The 27088-nt window shown below is 43.1% G+C and overlaps 1 protein-coding gene across 9 annotated transcripts in view; it reads left to right on the top strand.

Annotated features, from left to right (window-relative positions):
- Positions 1-27088, top strand: part of pdlim5a (PDZ and LIM domain 5a) — a 270064-nt gene that overhangs the window by 227154 nt on the left and 15822 nt on the right. For all 9 annotated transcript variants that reach the window (XM_069925683.1, XM_069925688.1, XM_069925686.1 and 6 more), the window contains 3 exons: positions 6712-6893; positions 14278-14473; positions 23682-23862. In XM_069925683.1, the coding sequence (XP_069781784.1) occupies positions 6712-6893; positions 14278-14473; positions 23682-23862 (559 nt within the window). The remainder of the gene's footprint in view (positions 1-6711; positions 6894-14277; positions 14474-23681; positions 23863-27088) is intronic.

The following is a 27088-nucleotide window of genomic DNA, read 5'->3' as shown; positions in this document are numbered from 1 at the left end:
GAGCAGATGTTTGAATAAAATGGCTGGGGGATGAGGAGGAAATGGCAGGGAGAGGAGCACAGGCCAATGGACAAAATACCACTTTTGGACAGGGAGAAGAGACGAAAGCTGAGAATTGATTGGGGGAGGGGTGGCTTTGAATGCAGAGCTGAAGAGAAGAAGACAGAGAGAAAGGGAAAGAGATAGTTACAGGAAAGAAGGCAATGGGATAGAGGAAGGGAAGTGATAGGGTGGATTAGTTGAAATATGAGGTGTTGTTCCTCCAATTTGCAGGTGGTCCCGTCTGTCCATGTCGGCATGGGAATGAGTTGGGGAGTTGAAATGGGTTGCCACTGGGAGGTCCCCACTATTGTAGCAGACATAGTGAAGATGCTCAGCAAAGCAGTCTCCTAGCCTGAGTCCAACCAAATGGCATTAACATTGACTTCTACAGTTTCCGTTTACCCACCGCCCCATCCTCCCCCTGTCTCTCTCCTATTACACTGGACATCAATTTTTTTCAAATGATTTACTTCCTGAAAAAAAAAATTGGGGATTATGATAGACAACTTCAACATGAACACAAAGATCATTTCGGATATGCTCTATCACAGGGGTGTCAAACTCAAATTCACCGAGGGCCAAAATTAAAAACTTGGACTAAGTCGAGGGCCGAACTAAATATTTATTGAAAATTTTCAACATCTGCATGTTTTCTCTCAACATATGTAATGCTAAACTTTTTCTTATTAAAATAAATGTTTAATAATAGTTTTGGTTAAACTCTTTCCATAAGAAGCATTAACAAATAAGAAATAAAATATTCAATAAATAATATTTCTCTCTAGCCTTTAAGCCAAGGATCGCACGTTGCCGAGAAGCATGCCAGGGAGCGGAGGTCTGCAGGGAGCCCTCCCCAGCCCAGCCAGCAAACCCGAGCGGCATCCCCCCCCGCCCCCTCTCCCTCCTCCGCCCCCGCCTCCGCCTGCCGCAACCGCCGCCAACAACCCAAGGAGTCCCCGCTGGTCTCGCCATCTCACCGGGAATACCGTGAGAGCGGTGGAACTCGTCCGCGACCTCCACCCCAGCGGAAAGTCCGATGCCCAGCAGCACCCATCCACAGATGAAGCTCAAGGAGACGTTGGAGCTAGGCGGCGGGTCCGTTGGAGCTAGGCGGCGGGTCCGTTGGAGCTAGGCGGCGGGTCCGTTGGAGCTAGGCGGCGGGTCCGTTGGAGCTAGGCGGCGGGTCCGTTGGAGCTAGGCGGCGGGTAAGTTGGAGCTAGGCGGCGGGTCCGTTGTATCGGCGCCGCTGTGAATATCTAATTAACTTTCCCGTTAACTATATCGGTGTACTGCTGTGCCTGCTGTGGAAGTGCTAAAAACTACTACGGTAGTACTTGCTGCTGTGCATGTGCTATACTGGCGCGGCGGCCAGCGGGCCAACTCTAATATATATTTAATATGATCTTGCGGGCCAAATATATTTATATCGCGGGCCAAATTTGGCCCGCGGGCCAGAGTTCGACATGTGTGCTCTATCAGCTAAGAAGTCAAAGAATCATTAAATTAACTTTTATTGAATTTAGCCAGTTTAATTGCATGACGATACTGACACGTTGCATTAGTTCAACTAACTTGAAAAAAAAAACTTGCTGCTGATTTTCATTTGAACTCAGCAACTGAAGTCACTCGTGTCAGTGTCCAACAATAGTCGGCCACCATGGATGGATTCCAGTTGTCCTGATACTACTTTTCCATGGTCTTAATGTCCTGGTGAAACCTTTCACCATGTTTGTCACTGACTGCACCAAGATCAGCAAGGAAGATGTCCAAGTGCGAATGCAGAAGATCAATTTTCACTGACATGCTGCACTTCATGGCTTTGTCTGCTTGAAGTAGACTTAAAACATGACAGGAAATCACAAAAATTGGTTATATCTAAAAGGCGGTATGAAATAGGAAAACTTTAAGGTGATTTTCGTGATCAGCAACCCAAAATCTATAAAATACACCCAAAGGTGTTGGCCTGTGCTCCCCACCACCCTTTCCTCCCTTCCCCTCCAGCCTTTTTATTCCGGCACTTGTCTGCTTTTCGCTCATACATTGAAGAAGTGCTCAGGCCTGAAACATGGGTTGTATTGATAAAAATATATATATCTTTACCTCCTATGGACGCTGCAAGACCTGCGGCATTCCTCCAACATTTATGTGTGGTTATCCCAGCCTGTGTCCAATCTCTCTAATGTAGAGGAGACCACAACGGGATCACTGAATGCAGTAGATGATCCATGTACATTCACAAATGAAGTGTTGTTCACTTGGAAGGACTGATTGGGGTCCTGAATGGTGGTGAGGGAAGAAGTGCGACCAAGATACTTGGTCAACATAATCATGATATGGTGAAGGGCTTGATTCATTGCTCTATGATCCTGAGAAAGGGTCTATTCAGCCCTAAATTTCTATGCTGTGTCGGATCCTTGACCTAACTCTGTATTCATTCAGTAGCAAACTCACCATTAATTATTCTAAATATTCTTTCATCGCCTCACACTTATTCAAACATCCTGCAGCTTCTGTGCTGAAGTTCTATACTGGTGCCAGTCAGTCAAAGTTTGGTGAAAAGACAAGAAATAATCTTATAAACGTTGTGCAAATGTGACTCACCATTCCTGCAATGATTTGCTGTTTAGTGCAGTGGATATTGTGTTATGCACAGCAGGTCATATTGAGCTGACTTTGACTTGAGACATTCCTGTGAGGTACAAGTTAGAGATGTCCAGCAGCTGGGGATTTGCTGTCCCTGTTGTTGTTGGACCTTTTTTTTGGAGTTGAACTCTGTAAGAACTTTCTACCCTTTATGGGGAACAGGATGAAATTTCCTAATCTGTCAGCGATGCATTAAATTTACGCAAGAGTCCTTTTGTGCAGCGAGCATCCTTGAGCCGAATAGTTGTTGCCCTTCAATCAAAAAGGGACAGTCTAGAATAAAGCCTTCATCTGTGTAATGTGCACAACTCAGTGAACAGTTAATTAATTGGAAGAGTGCTCAATAACAAGGTGAATATAAGAATTAGTATTGAATTCGTCCTGGCAAGGAAACGGAATGTAGGAGACTGATTGCCCTCTCATGCGAGTCCTGTGACTCTATAGGCTTGAACTGAACAGTAGTTGGCGATTCCCTCAGCAGGAAACTCGGGAATTTATTGGAGAATGAACCTGCTGTGATACAGATGATCTCACTGCTTGAGGATCCATTCATTAATGCACCTCCTTGGCTGAGGTATTGAAGAAGTTTAGAAAGCAAGATTAGCTGTAATGAATTAAATTGTTTATTGTCATGTCAGGCAAAATAAAGTGAAAAGCTTTGTTTTGCGTGTTATCCAGGCAAGTCAACTCATAGTTAAGTACAATAATAAAGCTAAACTGCAGGGTTTAGTGTTATAGTAAGGGAAAGAGTGCAGGATGTAGTGTTGCAAAACAAAATGCAGGGTGCAGAGAAAAGTACAGTTGAAACAGTCCAGGGACATTTTACTAATGAGAGGTCTGAGTTAAGAGTCTGATAGCAGCAGGAATGAAACTGCCTTTGAACCTGGAGGTTTGAGTTTTCAAGCTTGTATATCAATGGCCTGACAGAAGGTGGGGAGAAGGGAGTGTGAAAGGGGTGGGATGGATTTGAATCTGGGGAAACCTACAGAAACGTGCCCATGAACTGTTTTTTGAAATTCTTATCCAAATTCACCCTTTGATTTGTGATCACCTCCATTCCAGCACCACTTCCAGATATCTCTGCATTGCTGCACTCCAACCTCAGAGAGATCAGCGAATAACAAAGGTGTTAGGGGAGACCATTCAGCCCATTGGATGTATACCAGCTCTGCAAGAGCTATCCAGCTAGTCTCATAACTCTTTCTCTCCAATGCCCTTCAAATTCTCACTTTTCAGAGACATCCTGCTTAGTTTGGATGATCGTTTTGAATCTGCTTCCAAATTCTACTGCAGCAGTGTGTCAACTTCAACTTCAATAGTTTCTCATGTTGCTTCGAGTTTGTGAGATCCCTCATTTTAAGTGGCTCCCCCTTTGGCAGGCATACCTGCACTATATTTTTCCAGAAATAAACTTTATTCACAATAAAATAATTGCAACACAAAACTGTGCAGAGCCTTATTGCATCTTTAGTGTCCTTCCCCACAGTGCCATCATGTTGACTGCGCCAAGCCTCGGTGCATCCCAGCAGCCCATACATACATCAGCACGTATTTCTGCAGCCTGGAATGTGCCAGCCGGCAGTATTCCCTCACCTGCTGGAAGACCAGCAGGTTTTGGGCATCTTTCATCAAGATGATAATCTTTCAGTAGCTCTGTGTGTATCCCCGGAAACCGTCCAAAAATTGCACTTCAAACTCCAAAGCTCAGACCCAAAAACTTTCATCCCCACGTAGTCACTCTCCTCTTCCTAGATGTTCCTTGAAAACAACTTTTCAGTGCCAATTGTATGGCTTTCACTGGCTGAGATTGTTTAGAAAGTTGGTGCTCAACAGTTTCAACAGCAGTTAGTCCTGATGCTGTGGTTGCAGAAAGAATAAGACATGAGAGCCTTATTAGACTGATGCTTGCAGACTGAAGCAAGGTTGAGTACTGGGTATAAGCACTGGGTTTCTGATTTGCCACATGTAACAAAGAAACATTCTGATTTTTGTGGTATAATGCTTTTAATGTAATCAATCAGAATGTTTATGGTGCAGCTCTGCTCAGTGTGGCAAGGCACCTGGTGCACTGGAGCTCACACGGTGCTGCAGAACACCATCTCCCATTGATAGAGCTTCTGGGAAGGCAGTGAAGGATAGAACTATCTGTTTAGAGATTTTGTTCAAGCTTCGCACGCCTTAAATATTTGTTATGCCAGAACCTGTCACCCATTTTTCTCTGTTCTTTTGGGAGTAGGTTGTAAGAAACAAGATGGCCATGGTGATAGAGCCATTTGCAGTCGACATTTCAGAGACTGTATTAATAACTTTCCTCGTCTAAATCCAGCACCATATGCATCTGCAGATTGGTTGCAGCTTGCAATGGCTGTCCAAAACGTCTGTCAATGAATATTATTGAGCAAGACAAATAATTTGATTGCATTTTCTCTTGAATCAAGTTGAATGAGTCATGTTATATTTTGGAAAATGGTTGTATATGTAAACGTGTGTATTCCATTGTCCAATTATTGAAATAGCATCTGTATTCATGTGGATGGTATATGCTTGCCCTCAGTCTGTCTTTCTTTCTCTCTCATTTTTTTCCTCTCTTTTTGTCTCTCTGCTTTCTTCCTCTTTCTCTCTGTCCTTCCCTCCCTCTTGTTTAATTCTGAATGAACTGCCTGAAATAATGGCGGAATGATCTTCCCCAGGAACTTTTAAAGGGGAAATGGATGAGGAGTGAGTGATTGGACTTTGGAGGAATTGCCAAGGTGAGGAACAAATTGGAAGGCTCTTTCAAAGAGCCATCACAGGCATCATGGATCAAGTGGCCTTGTTGATAGGCAGATTATACTGGATTTGGGGAAAGCGAGGTCTCCAATGGAGGTTTTAGAGGTTTGATGATAGTGATTGGGTTAAAATTGATCTCCCTTTGTCACTTGGTGCTAAGAAGATTGATGTCCTCAAATAGTAATTTCTGTCGTAATTGGTATGTGTGTACGTTTCTGAGAACCATGAAGCAAACTAGCAGCCAACCAGATCACCAAAACATGTCCATTTAATCACATGATATTTGGAAAAGAATTTGCAGTCTTCAGTGGGAAGCAACAACTCAGCATGGAGCACTTACCATAGAGCTCTTGGCTCTGAGCACCCTCAGTTTCAAATCATTGCCCATGTGCAGTGGCGATGCCAATAAACATCCTTGGCCTATGTTTATTTACTTTAGTAGCATTCGAAAAGTAGCAAACAAAACATTGTGACAAAAGCAAAAGGCAATCTGTCAAAAGAACTCGGCTGGTCAAGCAGCCTCGGTAGGGGCAAAAGGGCTGGGGACATTTCGGGTCAGAACCTTTTACGGAGACTGAGAGTCCAGAGGGGAGATAGCCAGCGTGAATCCAGCATCGGCAATTTCTCGTGTGTCTCCATAATAGAACTGAAGATTGACTTCAATGACCGATCATGATGATGTTTATTGTCATATTTAAGTTTTTAATTTAAATATAATTTAGACATGCAGCACAATATATTGTACAATGTATATATGCACTCAAATTTTTGTTTGCTGCAGCCAATCAAGTAGTGGTTAAAAAGGTAACCACAATAGTGTACATTAAATTAGAGATAATAAATATAGAAGATAGATATATATTCAGTTTCCATTGTGTAAGAAAAAAAAGTGGCAGCCAGGCCTTTATGTTGGCATCAACAGTTTGATGATTTCCAATGTCAAATAACTCCCGTGTGATCTGATATGAGAGCATATTGTCGTATATGTAAGTACTATGTACAGATGCATCGAAATTCTTCCTTGCTGCAGCCAAACTGGAAACCTATGCAAGTAAGAACTTTGGTGCATCTTTACATTGCACTTGGGTGAACCTGCAGCAGTCAGCAGTTGGTCATGTGATGAGCTGTAGTAACACAAGATGAGCATTAAGACCTCGTGGAAGCTCTGTGCAAGAGTCTACAATTGCAGAGGGAGCTGGCAGCGGTCAGTATTGCATAAAGAACTGAAGATTGTTTTCTGTCTTGCTTTGTTTGCAGTGGAGAGCACTCGGAGGTTCTGCAACCCATTGGCCCAGCCACTGCCTCGGTCAAACCAATATCGAAGCCCAGTGGAGTCTGCCGCACCTCCCCCGCTGCTGCTGTGTCCAGCCCGGCCTTCAAGCCCAGCGGAGCCTCTGGTGCAGCCAAGACAACCATCTGGCAACCTGGAAACTCAACAGGTAAACTGTTTCATTCTGTTGTGGCTCTGCCCCTCAGCGCTGATCATTCCAATCCTTCTGGCATCCCTGTGCCTCCTAGGCAGAGAGAACTTCTGCCCTCTATTTTCTCTGTGTCTGTTTGTGAACAGGACATTCCCACAAAAAACAATGTGGTAATAATAAGGTTATCTGCTTCTGGTGATTATTGAGGGATAATATTGTACCTTTTCTTCTTACTCCCCTACTTTTCCATGAAAGAGTGCTGACAGATCTTTCACATCATAGAATGAGCAGAAGGCTCTGACAACCGAGGACTCATTCAGTCCTCCCAAGTGCATGAGTTCCCAGAGTGGGACTGGAACCCACATCTTTAGACTCTGCACTAAGGGCGTTACCCATTGATCCACTACTGATGGTGTTTGGGATAGTGTCTCTGGATGCACTTCAGTCCTTCGCAGGTCAATAAAAAATGGTCTGAAGCAAAGCAAGTCAACACTGAAATTTCAAATTTATTGTCAAGAGTACATATGTGACATTACACAAAACTCAAGATTTTTTTTGGCCGGCCACGCAGAATTTCTACTTATAGGTAGTGTGAACTGTACTTAAGAAAAAGCTACATACACAAAAGAGAGAAACCTAAACAAAGAAAGAAATGTAAACTGCTGTGCAAATGCAGTAATAAATAATGTGTAAAGTAAGAGTCTTTAAATGAGTCTCTGTGTGTTGTTTAGGAGTCTGATGTTTGGAGGGATAGCAACTGTTCCTGAACCTGGTGGTGTGAGTCTTATGCCACCTGATAGCAGCAGTGAGAACAGAGCCCGTCCTAGGTGGTGTGGATCCTTGATGATTGCTGCTGCTCTCCAATGGCAGCAATCCATGTAGATTTTCTTGATGATGGGGAGAGATTTACTTGAGGTATTGGGTTGTGTTCACTACCTTTTACAGAGCTCTATGCTCATAGGAATGGGTGCTCCCACACCAAACCGTGAAGCAGTCGGTCAACACACTTTTCATTAAACACCTGTAGAAGTTTGCCAAGGTGCCATTAAACATCCAGCAGGCAGACTCATCTGGAAGTGAGGAAGCAAAATAGAGTTAACACTGCCCGTTAACATGACCACCCACTTTTTATCCTATCAGAGACTCCCCGACCATCCTCACAGGTTTACAAGCTTCCTTTGTCTCCTTGAAGGCTCTTCAACCTGTATCATTGACTCTGTCTCTCTTCACACAGAGGCTGTCTGACCTGCTGAATATTTTCAGCATTTTCTGTTTCCGTTAATGAAGGTAATTGGGGAGAGGTCTGTGACATCTATGGAGAGAAAAGCAAGGTTTTATGAAATGTTCTCGATACAGCACAGTATCAACCCATGAGACCTATGCCACCCAATTAATCTACCAACCTCATACGTTTTGGAGGATGGGAGAAAACTGGAGCACCTGGACAAAATTTACACAGGTCATGGGGAAAACATACAAACTCCTTACAGACAGCGCCGGATGCAATCTCAGGTCACTGGCTCTGTAATTGCGATGTGCTCACCTCTATGATAACCGTGCCACCCTGGGCATTCACTGTCCACTTGGCCATGAAAACATCACGTGGTACTTTCTTTCCAGGTAATGATATATCTGAAGTTTTTGTGGGAGACCTTGATTGAATTTGGGTAATTAAAATTTTGGACCGATTATTAGAATCATTCAGGGTAACATGGCATTTACAGCCAGACTTAATTGTAGGGGCAGTGTGACTGTGCAATTGGCAAACTTCCTTTATAATAAATGTAAATATATTAAATTATAACAAATATCATGTCCATTTTGAATAGACTACACTGCAAGCAAATGGCTAGATGCTTTTTAAAATATGCTCGTCTAATCATTTGGCAAGCGTGGTGTCACAAGTTCTTAGCTTCAGTACACACTGTTCTTAAATCTGCAGGAACGACACAACAATAATTTATTTTGAACAACCCTTTCTCTACAAAGTGTCCATTGATTGCCTTGGCAAATCAAGACGTTTCTAATTCAGGAAAGGAATGAAAAGCAAGACCCACACTTATTGTCCATTCCTAGTAGGCCTGGAAGTGAGTGTCTTGACCATTGCAAAGGTCATTTAAGATGTGTCCATTGCTGCCCAAACCAGGTTCGTCAGATTTCCTCCTGGTAAACAGGTAGATTCATAGTCTCAAGGTTATGGAGTCACAGAGCAGTGCCTTCAGCTAGCTGTCCACATCAACCATCGAGCAGCCACTTGGCTTAATATTCAAGTCCAACATTTTATTCTTCTCACTTTCCCATCATGTCCCCGCTGATTCCATGACTCACCTAAATGCTTTTGAGACCAATTAACCTGCCAGCGTTATGGTTGTGGGAGGAAACCCATGTGATCACAGGAAGTACCTGCAAACTCTGCACAGGCAGCACCCAAGATCATGATCAAAACCAGACCTCTTGCGCATTGAGGCAGCAGCTTCACCAGCTGCAACTATTGTGCCATTGTTCCCCCACAAATATTTTTAATTACTGTTACATATTAACATCCAAAATCATTAGCGGCCGAGTTTTGTCTTTCACTAAATTTATTTTGTTTTTGAGTGTGCCGGTGCACATGTCCGCAAACACAACCCTGACAAACAAAGATCACCAGAAGCGTACTTCCCAAGAATGAAAAAAATGATACAAGCATTCAAAAACCTATTCTGTTTTCAAAGTAAATAATAATGATCAGTTCTCTATTACAAATACCAGATTATTGTTCTCTGGTTATTTAATTAACTGAATTTATATACCTCATTCTGGTGAGGGATTTGTCCATGGATCAACCCTTTGCATTGCTAGTTCATAACTTCACCACAAGATTACCAGGTTTGAACAAAGAACATTTCAGCCAGGACCATGCCCTTGGGCCCAAGATGTCTGTGCCGAACCTGCTCCTTCCACATGGCCCTCCAATTCATGTGTTTGCCTAGAAGCCTGTTATATGCCACTATCATAGCTGCTTCTACCAGTGCCTCTAGAAGCACATTCCAGGCACCCACCACTTGCAGTGTGAAAAAAAGCTTGTTCTGCACATCTCCTTTAAATTCCCCAACCCCCTTTCCCACCCAAAACCATGTCTTCCAATATTTGACTTTTTTTTTGCCCTGGGAGAAAGATTCTGACTGGCTATTTATCAATGCCTCTCATAATTTTATAAGCTTCTCAGGTCTCACCTCAGCCTCTGACCCTCCAGAGAAAACAACCAGTTTGTCCAACCTCTCCCCATAGCTCATCACCTCTACTCCAGACAGCATCCTGGTTAACCTCTTCTGGACCCTTTCCAGAGCTGCAGGCAGGATTGTAAGTGTGACCTGACCAGAATTTTTTGGAGCTAAAACGTGGCTTCTTCACTCATGTTCTTTTTTTTAAATTTTTCACACTGTGAACCATATCAATCAAAATACATACAAACATTTCCCTCTTAAATATACACAGTGGCATTTTCTCCCTTTTTTTCCCCCCTACCTTCCCTCCCCCTTTCCACCCCCCTCCAAACCCATTAAACGTTCAACATATACAATACAATAAAACCATTAAACAATGTCATCACACAATGAAAATAAACAAGAAAATTGTGTCATCTACTTTTACACACTGGATCAAGTCATTCTGTCTTCTTATCATTTTAGGGGTGGAGGTCCGAGGCAAGCTCTCTCTGTTATGTTCCATGTACGGTTCCCAAATTTGTTCAAATAATGTGACTTTATTTTTAAAAATTATATGTTATTTTTTCCAATGGAATACATTTATTCATTTCCATGTACCATTGCTGTATTCTCAGGCTCTCTTCTGATTTCCAAGTTGACATTATACATTTTTTTGCTACAGCTAAGGCTATCATAATAAATCTTTTTTTTGCGCTTCATCCAGTTTGAGGCCTAATTCTTTACCTCTTATATTACTTAGAAGAAAGATCTCTGGATTTTTTGGTACGTTGCTTTTTGTGATTTTATTTAATTCCTGATTTAGATCTTCCCAAAACTTTTTTCACTTTCTCACATGCCCAAATTGCATGTACTGTCGTTCCCATTTCCTGCTTACAGCGAAAACATCTATCTGATAATGTTGGATCCCATTTATTTAACTTTTGGTGCATGATATATAACCTGTGTAACCAATTATACTGTATCATATGTAACATTGTGTTTATTATATTCTTCATAGTTCCAGAGCATAGCTTTTCCCATATTTCATTTTTTATCTGAATGTTTAAATCTTTTTCCCACTTTTGTTTGGGTTTATAGCTTATTTCATCATTTTTCTTCTCTTGCAGCTTGATGTACATGTTCATTATAATTCTTTTAATTATCATTGTTTCTGTAATCACATATTCAAAGCTGTTTCCTTCTGGTAATCTCAGTCTGTTTCCCAATTTATCCTTTAAGTAGGCTTTCAGTTCATGGTATGCAAACATTGTACCATGAGTTATTCCATATTTGTACTTCATTTGTTCAAATGTTAATAAATTATTTCCCAAAGAACAATTTTCTATTCTTTTAATTCCTTTTCTCTCCCATTCTCTGAAGGAAAGATTATCTATTGTAAAAGAGATTAGCTGATTTTGCATTAATAATAATTTTGGTACTTGGCAATTTTTTTTCCTTTCTAAGTGAATCTTCTTCCATATATTGAGCAAATGCTGCAATACTGGTGAGCTTTCATATCGTATCAGCTTTTCATCCCACTTATAAAGTATATGTTCTGGTACCTTCTCCCCTATTTTATCTAGCCCTATCTTAGTCCAATCTGGTTTTTCCCTTAACTGATAAAAATCTGATAAATACCTTAATTGTGCTGCTCTATAATAATTTTTAAAGATTGGTAATTGTAAACCACCTTGGTTGTACCTCTCTGGTTAATTTATCTAACGCTATCTTCGGTTTCCCCCTTTTCCATAAAAATGTCCTTATTATTCTCTTTAGTTCATTAAATTCATGCAATTCAAGGAAATAAGAAGCCAACAGTGGCTGTAGCTTTAGACGCAGAAAAAGCCTTTGAGAGGGTAGAATGGAATTATTTATTCAAAGTACTACAGAGGTTCAATCTACCAGAAAAATATATTAATTGGATTAAAGCATTATATAATGGACCATTGGCGAAGGTAACAGTAAATAGATATGTATCAAACCAATTTAAATTAAGTAGGTCAACTAGGCAGGGATGTCCACTATCTTTCTCACTGTTCGCTTTAGCAATAGAACCATTAAAAAAGAGAAAAAAATAAAGGAGAAAGAGTATAAAATCAGTTTATTTGCAGATGACATCATAGTTAACAGAACCAGAAATATCAATAAAAGAACTACATAAGAAATTGAAGGAATATGAAGAAATATCAGGGGACAAGATCAACACAAATAAAAGTGAAGCGATGCCAATGAGTAATGCAGATTATACAGAATTTAAAAAAGAATCACCATTGAAATGGCAAACACAAGCAATCCGATACCTAGGTATTAGATAAGATAATAATTTAAGCCACCTGTACAAATTAAATTATCAGCCACTAATAAAGAAATTGCAGGAGGACTTAGAACATTGGAAAGAATTACCACTAACGTTGATAGGGAGGGTAAATTGTATTAAAATGAATGTCTTCCCAAGGATACAATACTTATATCAATCGTTACCAATTCCCTTAACAGAGAAATTCTTACTCATGTTCTTGATGCCCTAACCAGCGATGGCAAGCGTGTCATATGCATTCTTAGCCACTTTGTTTTCTTGTGTGGCTACTTTCAGAGAGTGATTCTTTTTGTGTAAAGCAATGACGCTATTTGGAAACAAATTTCATTCTGAGAATTGAGAGTGGAAGTCCAGAAATCCAGACCACTCGAGAATCCAGACTTTTTTTGAAATCTCTCAACTTTTTAAAATTGTCGGGTTTTTTGTGTGCCTGAGTGCACGGGCAAGTGTCACAGTGGCATTTTTATTTTTATTTACAACTGTTCATTTTAATAAATGAAGCATGCTCCTTTTGCTAATGAATAAATTATCAAAATTTACCTGTTCATCTCTTCCATATTCCTCATTAAACTTTAATTTTAAAAATACTGTCCGAGAATTCAGAAAATCCAAAAATCCAGACTAACCCTAAAAACGTTGCTTGTTGTAAATTTGACTATATTGAAGCACTAGGACTTAAATACAATAGTTTAATTCACTTGATAAAAATCGGACAAAATTGAATTTCTTTAGAGTAGCAAACATATATTCCCATTCCACTTGATCACACACTTTTTTGGCATCCAACGAGAGAACACACTCTATCCACCAAGCAGTCTCAATTTTAGGACTTCTACTGTAGAAAACCAAATCTCAGAAGGTCACCACACAGAAGGAGGACATTTAGGAGCACACCAACATTATATATCTTAATGCAAGTTACAACAGGCAGGACACGATAGGCTATCCCAGCGCATGTCACAAATAGCCCCAACTCTTCACTAGCACACACCTTACAATTAGTCCTCCGACATCAACTGCAGCTCGCATCCTGGACTGTATCTTAGGGATGGTTCCAAGGGAAAAGAGAGAGAGCTAGCTCATATACTGGGTTTTTATCCTGCAGCCTGCTATTGAGCTGGTACAGGTAGGCCCATGTGAATGTGGGTGAGGAGGAGGAGGACCAATTGGAAAGTGTCTTTACTTGTGAATGGGTCTGACTTTCATTGGCAGTGGGTGGGGACTTTTGACCTGCTTCCTAGCTTGGTGGTCAGATGACCTTCCAGGTAGCACATGGAAATGACCTTTGTCCTGACCAGCTTCTTGTCTGACCTGTTGATAATTCACCATGTTACAGCATTTCTCCATCTTGTTACAACTGGGCCAAGCACCAAACGGAGGGACTCTCCTCTGCGTAATGAGCCAAATGGCCAATCCATGTTTGCTAAAGCCTCCTTTGTAGAAATGGACACATTCATTTTCCAAAAAAGAATCATGTGTTCATTTTTTTAAAAAAATTCTCATTAATTTGCATAATAAATATGTTTCACATTAATTTATTTTTCATAAATTAACAATTTTAGTAGTTTCTATCCGAAGGTGCTGATTGAAAACAGTGGCCAAGGATCCTGTCAGTACATGGTTGGTGGGAGTGTGTCCAGTGTCTACTCCCTGAGGTCTGGCACCCTTAACTGCAGGTCACAATGGCAAGGCCAGGCCTGAGGGAGATGATGGGTGATGAATGAGTGGCATGGACCAGGTCGAGAGCAATGACCCACTAAACACTCTCACACCCATTTTTGCGAGAGCGGGCTGTGCTCAAACTGATAGCTAGATAACTTGCATTGCGGAGTTGGTGACACTGTCGGGCATGTTCAATGAAAAGTGAACTGATTTTTGTGTTTGTGTTCACCTGCAGTGAATAGTTTTTCTAAGGCAACACTTCCCACTGCAAATGTTGCCCCTGCCAATTCTACACCCAACTCAAAGGTGCCCAGCACTGCAACGAACAAGCCACCAGCAGTGCAAGACGATGACACGTTGGTTCAGATGGCTGAGCATATCCCAGCTGGGAACAGGACACCCATGTGTGCCCACTGCAACCTGGTTATAAGGTAAGAGGTGGGACTCAAAGGTGTTGTTCTACTGAGGCTCCCACTCAGCAAGGGTAGAAGCCCAGAACCAGGTAGTTTCCATTCAGGACAGAGATGAGAAGAGATTCCTCACCTGCAGTGGAGACTTAGTCATGAAGTGTATTCAAGACAGATGTAGCCTTGGTGCAGAACAGTAGTTCTGGGGTAAAGATTAACCGTGATGCACTGAATGGTAAAGCATACACTCGGCACTAAGCAGTGTAAATCTTGTACTCCCGTGATTAATAGTAAGGTGAGAATTGTATACAAATTCCTGAATAGTTGAAAGGACAATACTTTAAGCAAAGGGGGTGTTTGCCTGCTGTACAACTTGGCCTGCTATCGATGCTGCAGGACCTGCTGAGTTTATCCAGTACTTTTGTGTATTGAGTGCTTACCTGTGCTTTGGGAAGAAGTAAGGCAAGCAGTTGATCTGTAGCAGAGTATGGAATTCCCATTTTGGCCTCAACAGCACATCAGAATGCACAGAACTAGAATGGAAGGTGCAAACTCTCCTCCCATCACCTACCAACCCTGTATGTTTTTGGAGGCTGGGAGGAAACTGGAGTAACTGGAAGAAAACAACACAGACGTGGGGAGACCGTACAAACTCCTTAAAGTCAGTGGCAGATTCGAACCCAGATCACTGGGACTCTGCTTTGTGTATGTTTCAGCCGCCTTAGCTCTGTAAAACTTGCCTCATAAAACATGTTCTCCAATCCAGGAACATCCTGATAAAGCTTCTCTGCACCTCCTCCATAACAAGGCCACCAGATCTGAATACAGTACTCCAAGCATGGTCTAACCAGAGTTTTCTAGAGCTGCAACATTATCTCATAGCTCTTGAACTCAATCCCCTGACTAATGAAGGCCAGCATGGTGGCACAGTTAGTGTAGTGGATAGGGCAACACTATTACAGCACAAGTGACCTGAGTTCAAGCCCAGCATAGTCTGTAGGAGTTTGTACATTCTTGCTGTTTCTGCATGAGTTTCCTCTGGGTTCTCCCATTCACTTCCTCCCCCCACCCCACTCTTCACAACGAATGGAGTTAGTGGGTCAATTGGACATATGGATGTATTTGGGTAGCGTGGGGTGGCAGGGCATGTTACCGTGATGTATCGCTAATTTTTAAAAAATTAAACCATTCTAGATAAAAGGTCCGAACCTTGACTGACCATTTCTAACCATGGACACTGCCTGACCTGCTGAGTTCTTCCAGCTTCTTTTTGCTCAGGATTCCAGTGTCAACAATTTTTGTTCTTCTCTGTCATTTGGGGAGTCTTTGCCGGAGTTGGGGGTTGAAGGGCGAGGGAAGAATATGAAAACTGGAGCCAGGTCTTTCAGGAGTGAAGGTAGGAATCATGGGATGGAAGAACCTTCGACCATAAATTACACTGGATCATTTGTTCATGCTGAACCTGGGAAGTTTTGTTTAAACCAAAAGCATTAAGATATAGAACAATACAATTCAAGAACAGGCCCTTCAACCCACGAAGTCTGCACGAAGCATGATGCCAAATTAAACTAAAGTTCTGCTCATGAACTTAATCCTCCTTTTCCCTGCATATTCATGTCTCTATCTAAAAGCCTCTTGAATGTAACCACTTGTATCTGTTTCCACTACTTACCATGGCAGCCAGTTCCAAGCACCCACCATTCTCTGTAAGAGCATGAATGTGGGACAAAGGAAGGTAATGGAAGGAGAATTTGTTGAAGAAGCTTCCTCCTCTCCTGCTAGGATTTGCACAGGCAATATGACAAAATATCTGATCTGCACTTCACGTGAGCTTAAATCGAATCTTCTAAGTCCTGTTTGGCATTCAAAGCAAAACCAGAGTCTGCCCACATGCATTCATTACAGACAACTGTGTGAGGCACGATCTCAAAATGGCAGCCAACATCATAAAGGACTCCCATCATCTTGACCACAACTTCTTCTCACTGCTATCTTCAGGCTAAAGGTACAGAGGTTTGTAAACCAGCACCTCCAGGTTCAAAAATGGTTTCTTTCCAACAGCTCTTGTACCTCCCCTTGTTACGCTAATCAGGTATGTTCCAACACCACAAAAGAGGACTGTCTGCACTTCTTCCCTCTCGCCTATTGCCTGTTTGCCTCTGCTCCTCCCACTCCCCCACCTTTTTATCCAGGTGATGTTTGACATGCTTGATGAAGGGCTCAGGCCTGAAACATTGACTGCCTATGGAAGCTGTGTGACCTGCTGATTTTCTCCAGCACTTTTGTGTACTACCTGGATCTCAGGATCTGCAGATTTTCTTGTTTACCTCTATGCATTCCTTGAAGAAGGACTGTTATATATCGTTACCTCCTGTGGACGCTGCGAGACCTACTGAGTTCCTCCAGCATTTCTGTGTTTTTAACTACAGTCACAGTGCCTACAGACTTTCGTGTTTCACTACCTCTATTGTAACACCACTTTTTATTATTGATCTGTGGCAACTGTGAATATTTATTCTTTTGTATTAAGTATCTTTAATTTAGTATAAACTATTGTAGTTTTTATGCTGTACCTGTTGAGCTCCAGGAGGTAAGAATTTTGGTGATTATGTACATTGTGTAATATTTATGACAATTAGCTTGACATCATTATCAAAGTTGCCTCTTGTCCTGTAGCCAGATAAATGCGACATCATTCACTGGTTGAGAGTGAGGGCATGCAGATCAAATGGGGCCATTTTAGCATAATTACACTTCATTCCTCCTGCCCCTGTTCTGTTGTCAGCATGGAGTGGCACATTACTTTACACCAGATTCTAAGAGGCCAGGTCATACTGGTGTGCAAAACGAATTGACATGTTTTCTGGCTGAAATCCATTAGTAGGATAAACATTCTACTATCTTGCAAACTGTTATTCGTTCATTTATTAAATTGTTGAACCCAGAAAGAGGTTCAATGTTGGAAACTTGCAGTCAGACGAAGTGAGAGGAAACTTCCAGGCAAACCTCCAAGCAAAACTCGAGGATGCAAACTGCCTCACGGACACGTCTCCTGAAACCCTCTGGGATCAGCTGAAAACGGCCATACTGCAATCCACTGAAGAGGTACTGGGCTTCTCCTCCAGGAAAAACAAGGACTGGTTTGAAGTAAACAACCAGGAAATCCAGGAGCTGCTGGCAAAGAAGCAAGCTGCCCACCAGGCTCACCTTCCAAAGCCATCCTGGCCAGAGAAAAAATGAGCCTTCCGTCTCGCATGCAGCCATCTTCAGCGCAAACTCCGGGAGATCCAAAATGAGTGGTGGACTAGCCTCGCCAAACGAACCCAGCTTAGCGCCGACATTGGCGACTTCAGGGGTTTTTATGAGACATTAACGGCTGTGTAAGGCCCCTCACCCCAAGTCCAAGCCCTCTGCGCAGCTCAGACGGCGAAGTCCTCCTCAGCGACAAGATCTTCATCCTCAATCGATGGTCAGAACACTTCCAATCTCTTTTCAGTCCCAACCGCTCAATCCAAGAATTTGCCCTGCTCCAGCTCCCTCAACAGCCCTTGAGTCTAGAGCTGGATGAGGTCCTTACCCGGGAAGAGACATACAAGGCAATTGAACAACTGAAAAGTGGCAAAGCAACAGGTATGGATGGAATCCCCCCCAGAGGTCTGGAAGGCTGGCGGCAAAACTCTGCATGCCAAACTGCATGAGTTTTTCATGCTCTGCTGGGACCAAGGAAAGCTGCCTCAGGACCTTCATGATGCCATCATCATCATCCTGTACAAAAACAAAGGCGAGAAATCAGACTGCTCAAACTACAGAGGAATCACGCTGCTCTCCATTTCAGGCAAAATCTTCGCTAGGATTCTCCTTAATAGATTAATACCTAGTGTCGCCGAAAATGTCCTCCCAGAATCACAGTGTGGCTTTCGTGCAAACAGAGGAACTACTGACATGGTCTTTGCCCTCAGACAGCTCCAGGAAAAGTGCAGAGAACAAAACAAAGGACTCTACATCACCTTTGTTGACCTCACCAAAGCCTTCGACACCGTGAGCAGGAAAGGGCTTTGGCAAATACTAGAGCACCTCGGATGCCCCCCCCCCCCCCCAAGTTCCTCAACATGGTTATCCAACTGCACGAAAACCAACAAGGTTGGGTCAGATACAGCAATGAGCTCTCCGAACCCTTCTCCATTGACAATGGCATGAAGCAAGGCTGCATCCTCGCACCAACCCTCTTTACTATCTTCTTCAGCATGATGCTGAAACAAGCCATGAAAGACCTCAACAATGAAGACGCTGTTTACATCCGGTACTGCACGGATGGCCATCTCTTCAATCTGAGGTGCCTGAAAGCTCACACCAAGACACAAGAGCAACTTGTCCGTGAACTACTCTTTGCAGACGATGCCGCTTTAGTTGCCCATTCAGAGCCAGCTCTCCAGCGCATGACGTCCTGTTTTGCGGAAACTGCCAAAATGTTTGGCGTGGAAGTCAGCCTGAAGAAAACTGAGGTCCTCCATCAGCCAGCTCCCCACCATGACTACCAGCACCCCCACATCTCCATCGGGCACACAGAACTCAAATCGGTCAACCAGTTTACCTACCATTTCATCTGATGCAAGGATCAACAACGAGATAGACAACAGACTCGCCAAGGCAAATAGCACCTTTGGAAGACTACACAAAAGAGTCTGGAAAAACAACCACCTGAAGAAACACACAGATCAGCGTGTACAGAGCCGTTGTCATACCCACGCTCCTGTTCGGCTCCGAATCATGGATCCTCTACCGGCATCATCTACGGCTCCTAGAATGCTTCCATCAGCGCTGTCTCCACTCCATCCTCAACATTCATTGGAGTGACTTCACCAACATCGAAGTACTCGAGCTGGCTGAGTCCGCAAGCATCGAATCCACGCTGCTGAAGACCAAACTGCGCTGGGTGGGTCACGTCTCCAGAATGGAGGACCATCGCCTTCCCAAGATCGTGTTATATGGCGAGCTCTCCACTGGCCACTGAGACAGAGGTGCACCAAAGAAGAGGTACAAGGACTGCTTAAAGAAATCTCTTGCTGCCTGCCACATTGACCACTGCCAGTGGGCTGATATCGCCTACAACCGTTCATCTTGGCGCCTCACTGTTCGGCGGGCAGCAACCTCCTTTGAAGAAGACCACAGAGCCCACCTCACTGACAAAAGACAAAGGAGGAAAAACCCAACACCCAACCCCAACCAACCAATTTTCCCTTGCAACCGCTGTAACCATGCCTGCCTGTCCCGCATCGGACTTGTCAGTCACCAACGAGCCTGCAGCAGATGTGGACATACCCCTCCATAAATCTTCGTCCGCGAAGCCAAGCCAAAGAAGAAGAAGAAATTCTTGTTCTAGTTGGCTATTTTATGCATCTGTCATGGTTTACGGAGCTTCTCTGAATGGGGTTACTGCAGATATTGTGGGGAGGAATCCACTGAGCCACACAGCAGCAGCAAGGTGGTGTTGACCTAAATTGTTTGAACACGAGAGGGCAGCAGTGTTCAGCTGTTGGAGCTGCTACCTCACTGTGCCAGAGGCCCAGGTTGATTGCTGCTCTCTGTGGCCAGGTTTTCTCCAGTGCTCCATGTCCTAAAGGTGTGCAGATTGATAGGTTAATTGGCTATTACAGTCATGCAGCTGACCGAAAATGATAATGAGTTTATTGCCATATACAAAATACAATGCATGTATGCCCAAAATTCTTAGTTGTTGAAGACAAATAGCACTTTATGTTAAAAAAAATGCATTAAATTACCACAGTAGAGAAAGATAACAAAATAAAAGATAAATAATAAATATTCACGATTACTGGAGAGCAAAAGAAAGAAGTGGTGTTGCAATCATGCAGAAAGGTGTTTAATGTGGTATTCAAGAAGTATATGATAAGGTAGTAAAGGAGGCTTGCTGATAGTCACTTGAAAGAAACTGTTCTTGAACTGAAAGGTGCTGGTCTTCAAGCTTCTGTACTTTCTGCCCAAGGTAACAGTGAGAAGAGGTAATGACCAGGGTGATTGGGGTCCTTTATGGTGTGGGTTGCTTTCTTGATGCAGAGATTCACATCTGCAATGGAATTTTTGTACAGGTGCTCCCCTACTTACCGAGCATAGACCCTGTTCAACGTAGAGCCCTTTCAGCACCTTCATGGCTGCGGTGTAAGTGGTCGCATCCTGGACACTCTGGTAGACTCTCGGGGACACCATAGTCATCAATATTAGTAGTCGATGGCTGTCCTCTATCACGGCAGGGTCAGAGAGCTGTAAGTATATTTTGAAGCATCTCACCCAGTGTTTAACGTTATTCGAGCATGTAACTGACTGTGGGTCGATGTCGAGGCATTTCAGCCGTAGCATACGCTCCACCCCTTCAAAACTGTAGAGCGCATTGAAAGAACCAAAGACTTGTTGATCCAAACCAAGGCTTTTATTAACTAAAAGACTGGAGCATATCACAAGTAGGTCGACCAGTCCAGAATGACCTGGTCTGGCTAGGAGCAATCCTTTATGACCTGCCAGTAGGTGTGGCTACACTCTCAGCCTATCACAGTCATCCTACACTACAATCTGTACATATAAACATTGGTGAACCAGGCTGGCCGGCCGGTAGCCTTCTTCTCCAGAACCCTCCAGGGTCCTGAGAGCCAACACTCAGACCATAGTCGAAGCAGTTCGTCGTTGGAGACACTAGCTCACTGGCAGGCGCTTTACACTGCTGACCGACCAACGCACGGTCTCCTTCATGATTAGCAATACCCAGCGAGGTAAGATCAAGAATGACAAAATCGCCAGGTGGAGAATCGAGCTCTCCACCTTTAATTATGACATACTGTATCGGCCTGGTAAACTCAATGACCCGCCAGATGCGCTCTCCAGGGGGACTTGCACCAACATACAACTGGACAGGCTGCAGGACCTTTCGAAGTTATAATGGTTCAATAGCCTGTCTGTTGCTATTTACTTTCAGGTCATATGTTAAAGTAAGGTCATCACAAGCATCATTGATTTTACCAATAAATGTTTGATAATTCCTCTTCTGTGAATTCTTTGTAGCCTCCTTGGTCAATCACTTCTTTTAGTTCAGTCAGAAAGCTTGCAGGGACTGATACAGCACTGTTGTGAGAGAGTGGGGCAGTGGGATCAGTATTTGGAATGCTAAAGGCCTGTGGGGAAAGAGCGGGGCAGTGGGATCAGTGTAAGGACCTATAAAGAGCTGTCGGTGCTATACAAGGTATACCCTGTATTCTTTCTTGACTTACGATGGGCTTGCCGAAATTGAGGAGCACCTGTACTTTATACCCATCCCAATGAAGGCCAATTCCAAAAGCTGGGAGAATCTTGGTGATAGGGAGGGCACAGGTTGTTGAGAATGTGTAGAGAATTTAAAACATGGATAAGTGTATGATTATTATAAAAGGATGTTTGATGGTGGCGTGATTGCATTGGGCCAAAGGGCCCGATCCTTGCTGGATTTCTCTGCCGCTCTGACGAGGAGTGTATCGGGTACAGTTCTGGTTGGAGGGATTTCACTAAAGTTCACTAAAGCTCTATCTCAAGATAGGCAGTCAAATCATTTCGATGGTCAACACTCCTCCACCCCACCAAATGACATCCGTTCTCACTTTCATCAATATTCTGGTTCTAAATACACACCGGGAGCAGGAGCAGGACATTCAGAGCTTCAAGCTGATGTGGTTGTAACCTCAACATTCCAGGGCCCCCCCACCCAGCAACCTTTCAATGTTCAATGAATGTTTTTCTCTCATCTGCCTAAGTACAATGTGCCAATGTGCTAAAACCAAACGGGTAAATAAAATACACCAGTTACTATCATTATAAAACGGAGCCACAAATGCAAAAACAAAAAAAATGATAATAAATATCCAAGGATAGATAAATAATTATTCACAGTGCAAAAAATATAAAGCTATCGAGGGCTTCACCTTTTTAACTAAGAATTAATGTCCTAAAAAAAATTCCCAGATTCTTCTTCGTCTGGCCTTTTGAGGTAGAGAGTTCCAAAGCTCATAGCCCTCAGAGAAAAAAAATGCCTCACCTTTCTTAAGTTGGCAATCTCTTTATTCGTAAATATGACCTTCTCGTTCTAGGTTCTCCGGTGAAGAGGCCTCATCTGCAAATCCTACCTACAACACCCTCCACATTTTGGTTGTTACCTCTCAGCTTTGTAAACTTGAGCGTGTCGAACGTTTCCTCGTGGAACAACTAATCGGTTCCGGACATTAGTCTGGGCTCATTGAGTCGTATGACAAAGAAGTAGGCCCTTCAGCCCATTGTATCCATGCTGACCTTTTTTTTGCCCAGCGACACACAATCTTATTTGCTTGCATTAGGATTGTTTTATTTGTCTGCCTTGCCTGTTTCATTGTCTGTCTAAGTTCCTCGTAAACACAGTGACTCTATCTGATTCCATCACCTGCTCTTGTACTGAGTTCCAGATAGAACATGGAACAATACAGCACGGTACAGGCCCTCCAGTTCACAATGTGGCGCTGACCTACGTAAGCCAACTCTTCAATGATCTAATCCAGCCTTACCTCACCCACATCTTCTATTTTTCTCACATCCATGCAAATGTCTTTTCAATGTCCCTATGGTACCAGCTTCCAACATCACCACCCCCAACAATGCATTCCAAGCACATACCATCCCCGTGTAAAAATAAACTTAACTCTGACGTCTCTCCTAAACTTTCCTCCACTCAACTTAAACAGATGTCATCTGATAGCAACTGCTCCGTAAAATCCTTACTCCTTAAATCCCCTTTAAAACTCCTTCCTCTCACCTTCAACCTTTGCCCTCTTGTTCTTGATGCCACACCAATGATTAAAAAAAGAGAATTTTGACAATTTGTTCTCTCTATTCCTTTCATGCACACTTCTATCAGGTAGCACCTCTCCCTCCTTCACCTGGGTAAAACAAGCCCTGCCTATCCAATTTGTCCTCATAACTCTCGAAGATAAACACATTTTAAGCAGCAAGGAAAGGAGTGAGGTGAAGAAATTGTCTACGATAGGGTGGAAACCGGAAGGGACTGAATAATGCCTGCTGAGAGAGGGTGGTAAAGGATTTTTATATGCATTGTAGCTGAGGTGCATGGGGTAGTGGTGTTAATGGGAAGTGAGTGAGGATAATGAAGGGAAATCAACATTGGGACTGGCAGCTTTTAACAGTCGCTTCCTGTTTGCTCTGTTAGAGGCCCGTTTCTGGTGGCCATGGGCCGCTCGTGGCATCCGGAAGAGTTTACCTGTACCTACTGCAGCCTAACACTTGCCCACATTGGGTTTGTGGAGGAGAAGGGATCCGTGTACTGTGAGAAGTGCTACGAGCAGTTCTTTGCTCCCGAGTGTGCCCGGTGCCAAAGGAAGATCTTGGGGGTAAGTCCATGAAAAACTGAAAATGTGACTGCAGAAAGGGCCCTAAGTACAGCAGCATGACTGAAACCAGGCAACTGCCAGCATCTAGTTCCGGTGCTTTGTTACTGTGCCTTTATATTGCATTTCAGGGTGCAGGGATGATTTTCATTTGCTCCCACGCCCCTTGTTTTAGTTTGAAAACTTGACCATTGATGGAAACCTCTTGAATTGAGCCACTTCTTCACCATTTGAGACCTGCACACAACCTATTGCTCTGTCATTTGCTGTGAAAAGGCTGCTTATGTACTACAGTGATTCAATCGGGATTAGATGATGAGAGTTTATTGTTATACCCATGAGTACAATGCACCTTATTTATTATACAATTACAATAGCAAATATCAGAGGACATCTGTTTAAGGTGAGTGGAGGAAAGTATGGGGGGGCAGTATGTCAGGGGTATTATTTTACCCAGAGAGTAGTGGGTGCCTGAAATGCATTGCGGGAGTGGTCATTTAGGCTGGTACAGTAGGGACATTCAAACGACTCTTAGATTGTCACATGGATGCAAGAAAAAATAGGTTTATATAGGTGGGCACAAGATCAGCGCTGAAGGGCCTGCATTGTGCTGTAATGTTCTAAATCTACTGAAATTCTTACAAGCTGCAGCCAAACAGCTACAAATATACTTCAACGACAACAGTTTAAATTAAACTATTGCATTATTCCAAAACAGGAAATCTGAATCACTATTCTGTTAGGGAAAGCACTGTGATTTCTTCCTCAGTTGGGCTTGCATAAATCTAGATAAGGCATCAGCAACTTCCAGTACAATTAGGAATGGGTAAAAAATGCTGACATTACTAATGATGTCCACATCCCACAAATTAAATGAACAACTGGGAAAGTTTCTGGTCTACAATAAGTACCAATGACTGCAGGAGAATGATGTGAGATTACTGGACAGTCTTATCTTGACCACTGAAATGCTGGCTGCAGGGAACTGTTTAAGGACGGAAGTAGTAACCATTAAACTTAAATGTGTCTATGGCAATGATACGTGACTGGTTAACGTAACTACTAGAGGAGACAAATTTAAACTCCTTTACACCAGTGCAGTGTCCTGGCTCAGGAAGATGTGATGGAAGAACACTTCAGAGCAGCAATTAGGAATCAGGCCTCCAGAAAGAATTCCCAGTGGAACAATCTCAAGGCAAATCCCTAATTCCAAAAGCGTTGCCTGTGTGTGAAGGAAAAGTTCGCTGGTCTTTGGGCAGCATCCCTTTTAATTATTGCCCATTTCCACCTTTTTGCCCCAACTCAGAGTGACCATCAGGGCTTTAACCAGGCAATGGAGTTTCACTTAAGAGCTCCCTTTTTCACAGCTCCAGGGTTATGAGAGGTCAGACGTAGCAAAGGGTTGATTATCATTTTAGCTTGATTTATTGGAATTCTTTGGTTTGGTTCATGTTGAACGGCCATGTCAGAGAATCAACAACTCTTCTTAAGATAGGTCAGTCGTTGTTCATTCAGTTTCTCATTCAATCTCAGGATAATCTCAATTTCCCCAAATGCAAGCCCTTGTATTTAACTGTGCAAAGTTCACATATGTTCTCACATACAGTGTTGGTGCTTATTTTGCAAGCAAATCAGTTGGTGCAGAACAAAGGCAACCTAAGTTTACTATTTGGTGTTCATTGATAATGACGAGAAAGAAACTATCCTGGGATCTGGTGGTTCCTGATCCCTCACTCGTGAATCTTCTTCCTGATGGGAGGGGGGCAGTGATGGATTAACCATTAGGCTGAGTAAGCTGAAGCCTAGCAGCCTAGAAGGTAAGGGGGCTGTCACCACCACTGGTACACCCATGTAACCACTTGTCAATATGGGCTCACGTTAGTCCTGGTCCCGTCGAGGGGTGCAGTCCTGCCAGAGCCCACCAGAGCACCACTCCAGCACCTCTGTTTTTAAAAAAAAGGCAAAATAAACAAGCGGGGAATTTTAACTAATGGGAAATTTAACAGCGGCCACATATTAAATGCAGAGGATTTTACGGAAGTGGGTGTTGGGGTGGGGAATGGGCCAAGCTGGCAGGGGAAAATACCATTAATAAGTGGGGAACACTCAGAGCTGGAAGTTTGCTCGGTGTATCACGGGCAAGGTATCTAAAAGACAGAGTGAGAGGGAGGCAAGAAGGAGGAGAGGCAGTATAAAATAGAGCAGAATTCTTAACATGGGGCACAGCAAGAGAGATGTCAGCATTTTTACCCACAATGCTAAGCAGTGCTGAAATCATTCTACCTCGCCCATCTTAAAAAGAATACACAAACTACAACTAAACCACGAGATTTCCCCTAATGACATTATCATGCATGGTCCCGCCCACTCATCCCCGATCCCTATCTTCCCTAACTTGGAAACCCATCAGTCTCTCTAACCTGCCTCCACGCCAATCGCCACCAGGTGTCCCATTCTCCTCGTCGGATTCGGCAATGAAAACTGTCAATCATGCTTCCTTGCACCTGTACGCTGGGAACCCTGAGGGGGGAGATGGGGACAGCGCTTCTTTTGCAATGTAAAAGCACAGAAATGCTGGATGAACTCAGCAGATCTCGCAACGTCCACAGGAGATAAAGACAACTATCACTATATGTCCTTGGAGCTGAGGTTTACTTTTTAAAGTGTTATTTTGTTTCAAGACTTTTTTTTTTAGAACTGATTTTATTTATCCTTTTGTAACTGATACAGTTTTCAAATTATTCAGGGCTAGTGAGGTAAAGTTTTGTTTGATTTTAATGAAGTTTTCCCTCCCCTCCTCCAACAAACACCAACTGGTGTATTCCCAGCACATACCCGACAGATAAATTTATAAGAAGTGAGGGCATCACACCCAAAGGCTAATAAATGGGACAATTTCACTTTATTTCTATTCAAAAAAAGGTGGGGGCCATGGGGCAGGGAGGCAAGGTCGTGGGGAGCCTTAATAATCCTCAGCCTAGGGCTTGGGTGGTAGTTAATCCACCACTGGATCGGGGTGAAGAGAGAGTAGCCAGGGTGGGATGAGTGTTTCATTAAAGCATAAAAATTTGACAATGCACGGTTAAGGATGGCCATCAGCAGTGGAGCAATGGGAAGAGTGCAGAGGAATTGGAGGATTGTAACACTGGAGCCTTCTGCACAGAAGGGGGCACAGAGGGATAAGGTTTACCTACACTAAGAATTAGCTTGGAAGTATGTCAGGCAGCTT

The sequence above is a fragment of the Narcine bancroftii genome, chromosome 3, assembly GCF_036971445.1.
Source record: "Narcine bancroftii isolate sNarBan1 chromosome 3, sNarBan1.hap1, whole genome shotgun sequence".
NCBI lineage: Eukaryota > Metazoa > Chordata > Chondrichthyes > Torpediniformes > Narcinidae > Narcine > Narcine bancroftii.
This window is presented reverse-complemented; position numbering and strand designations above follow the sequence as displayed.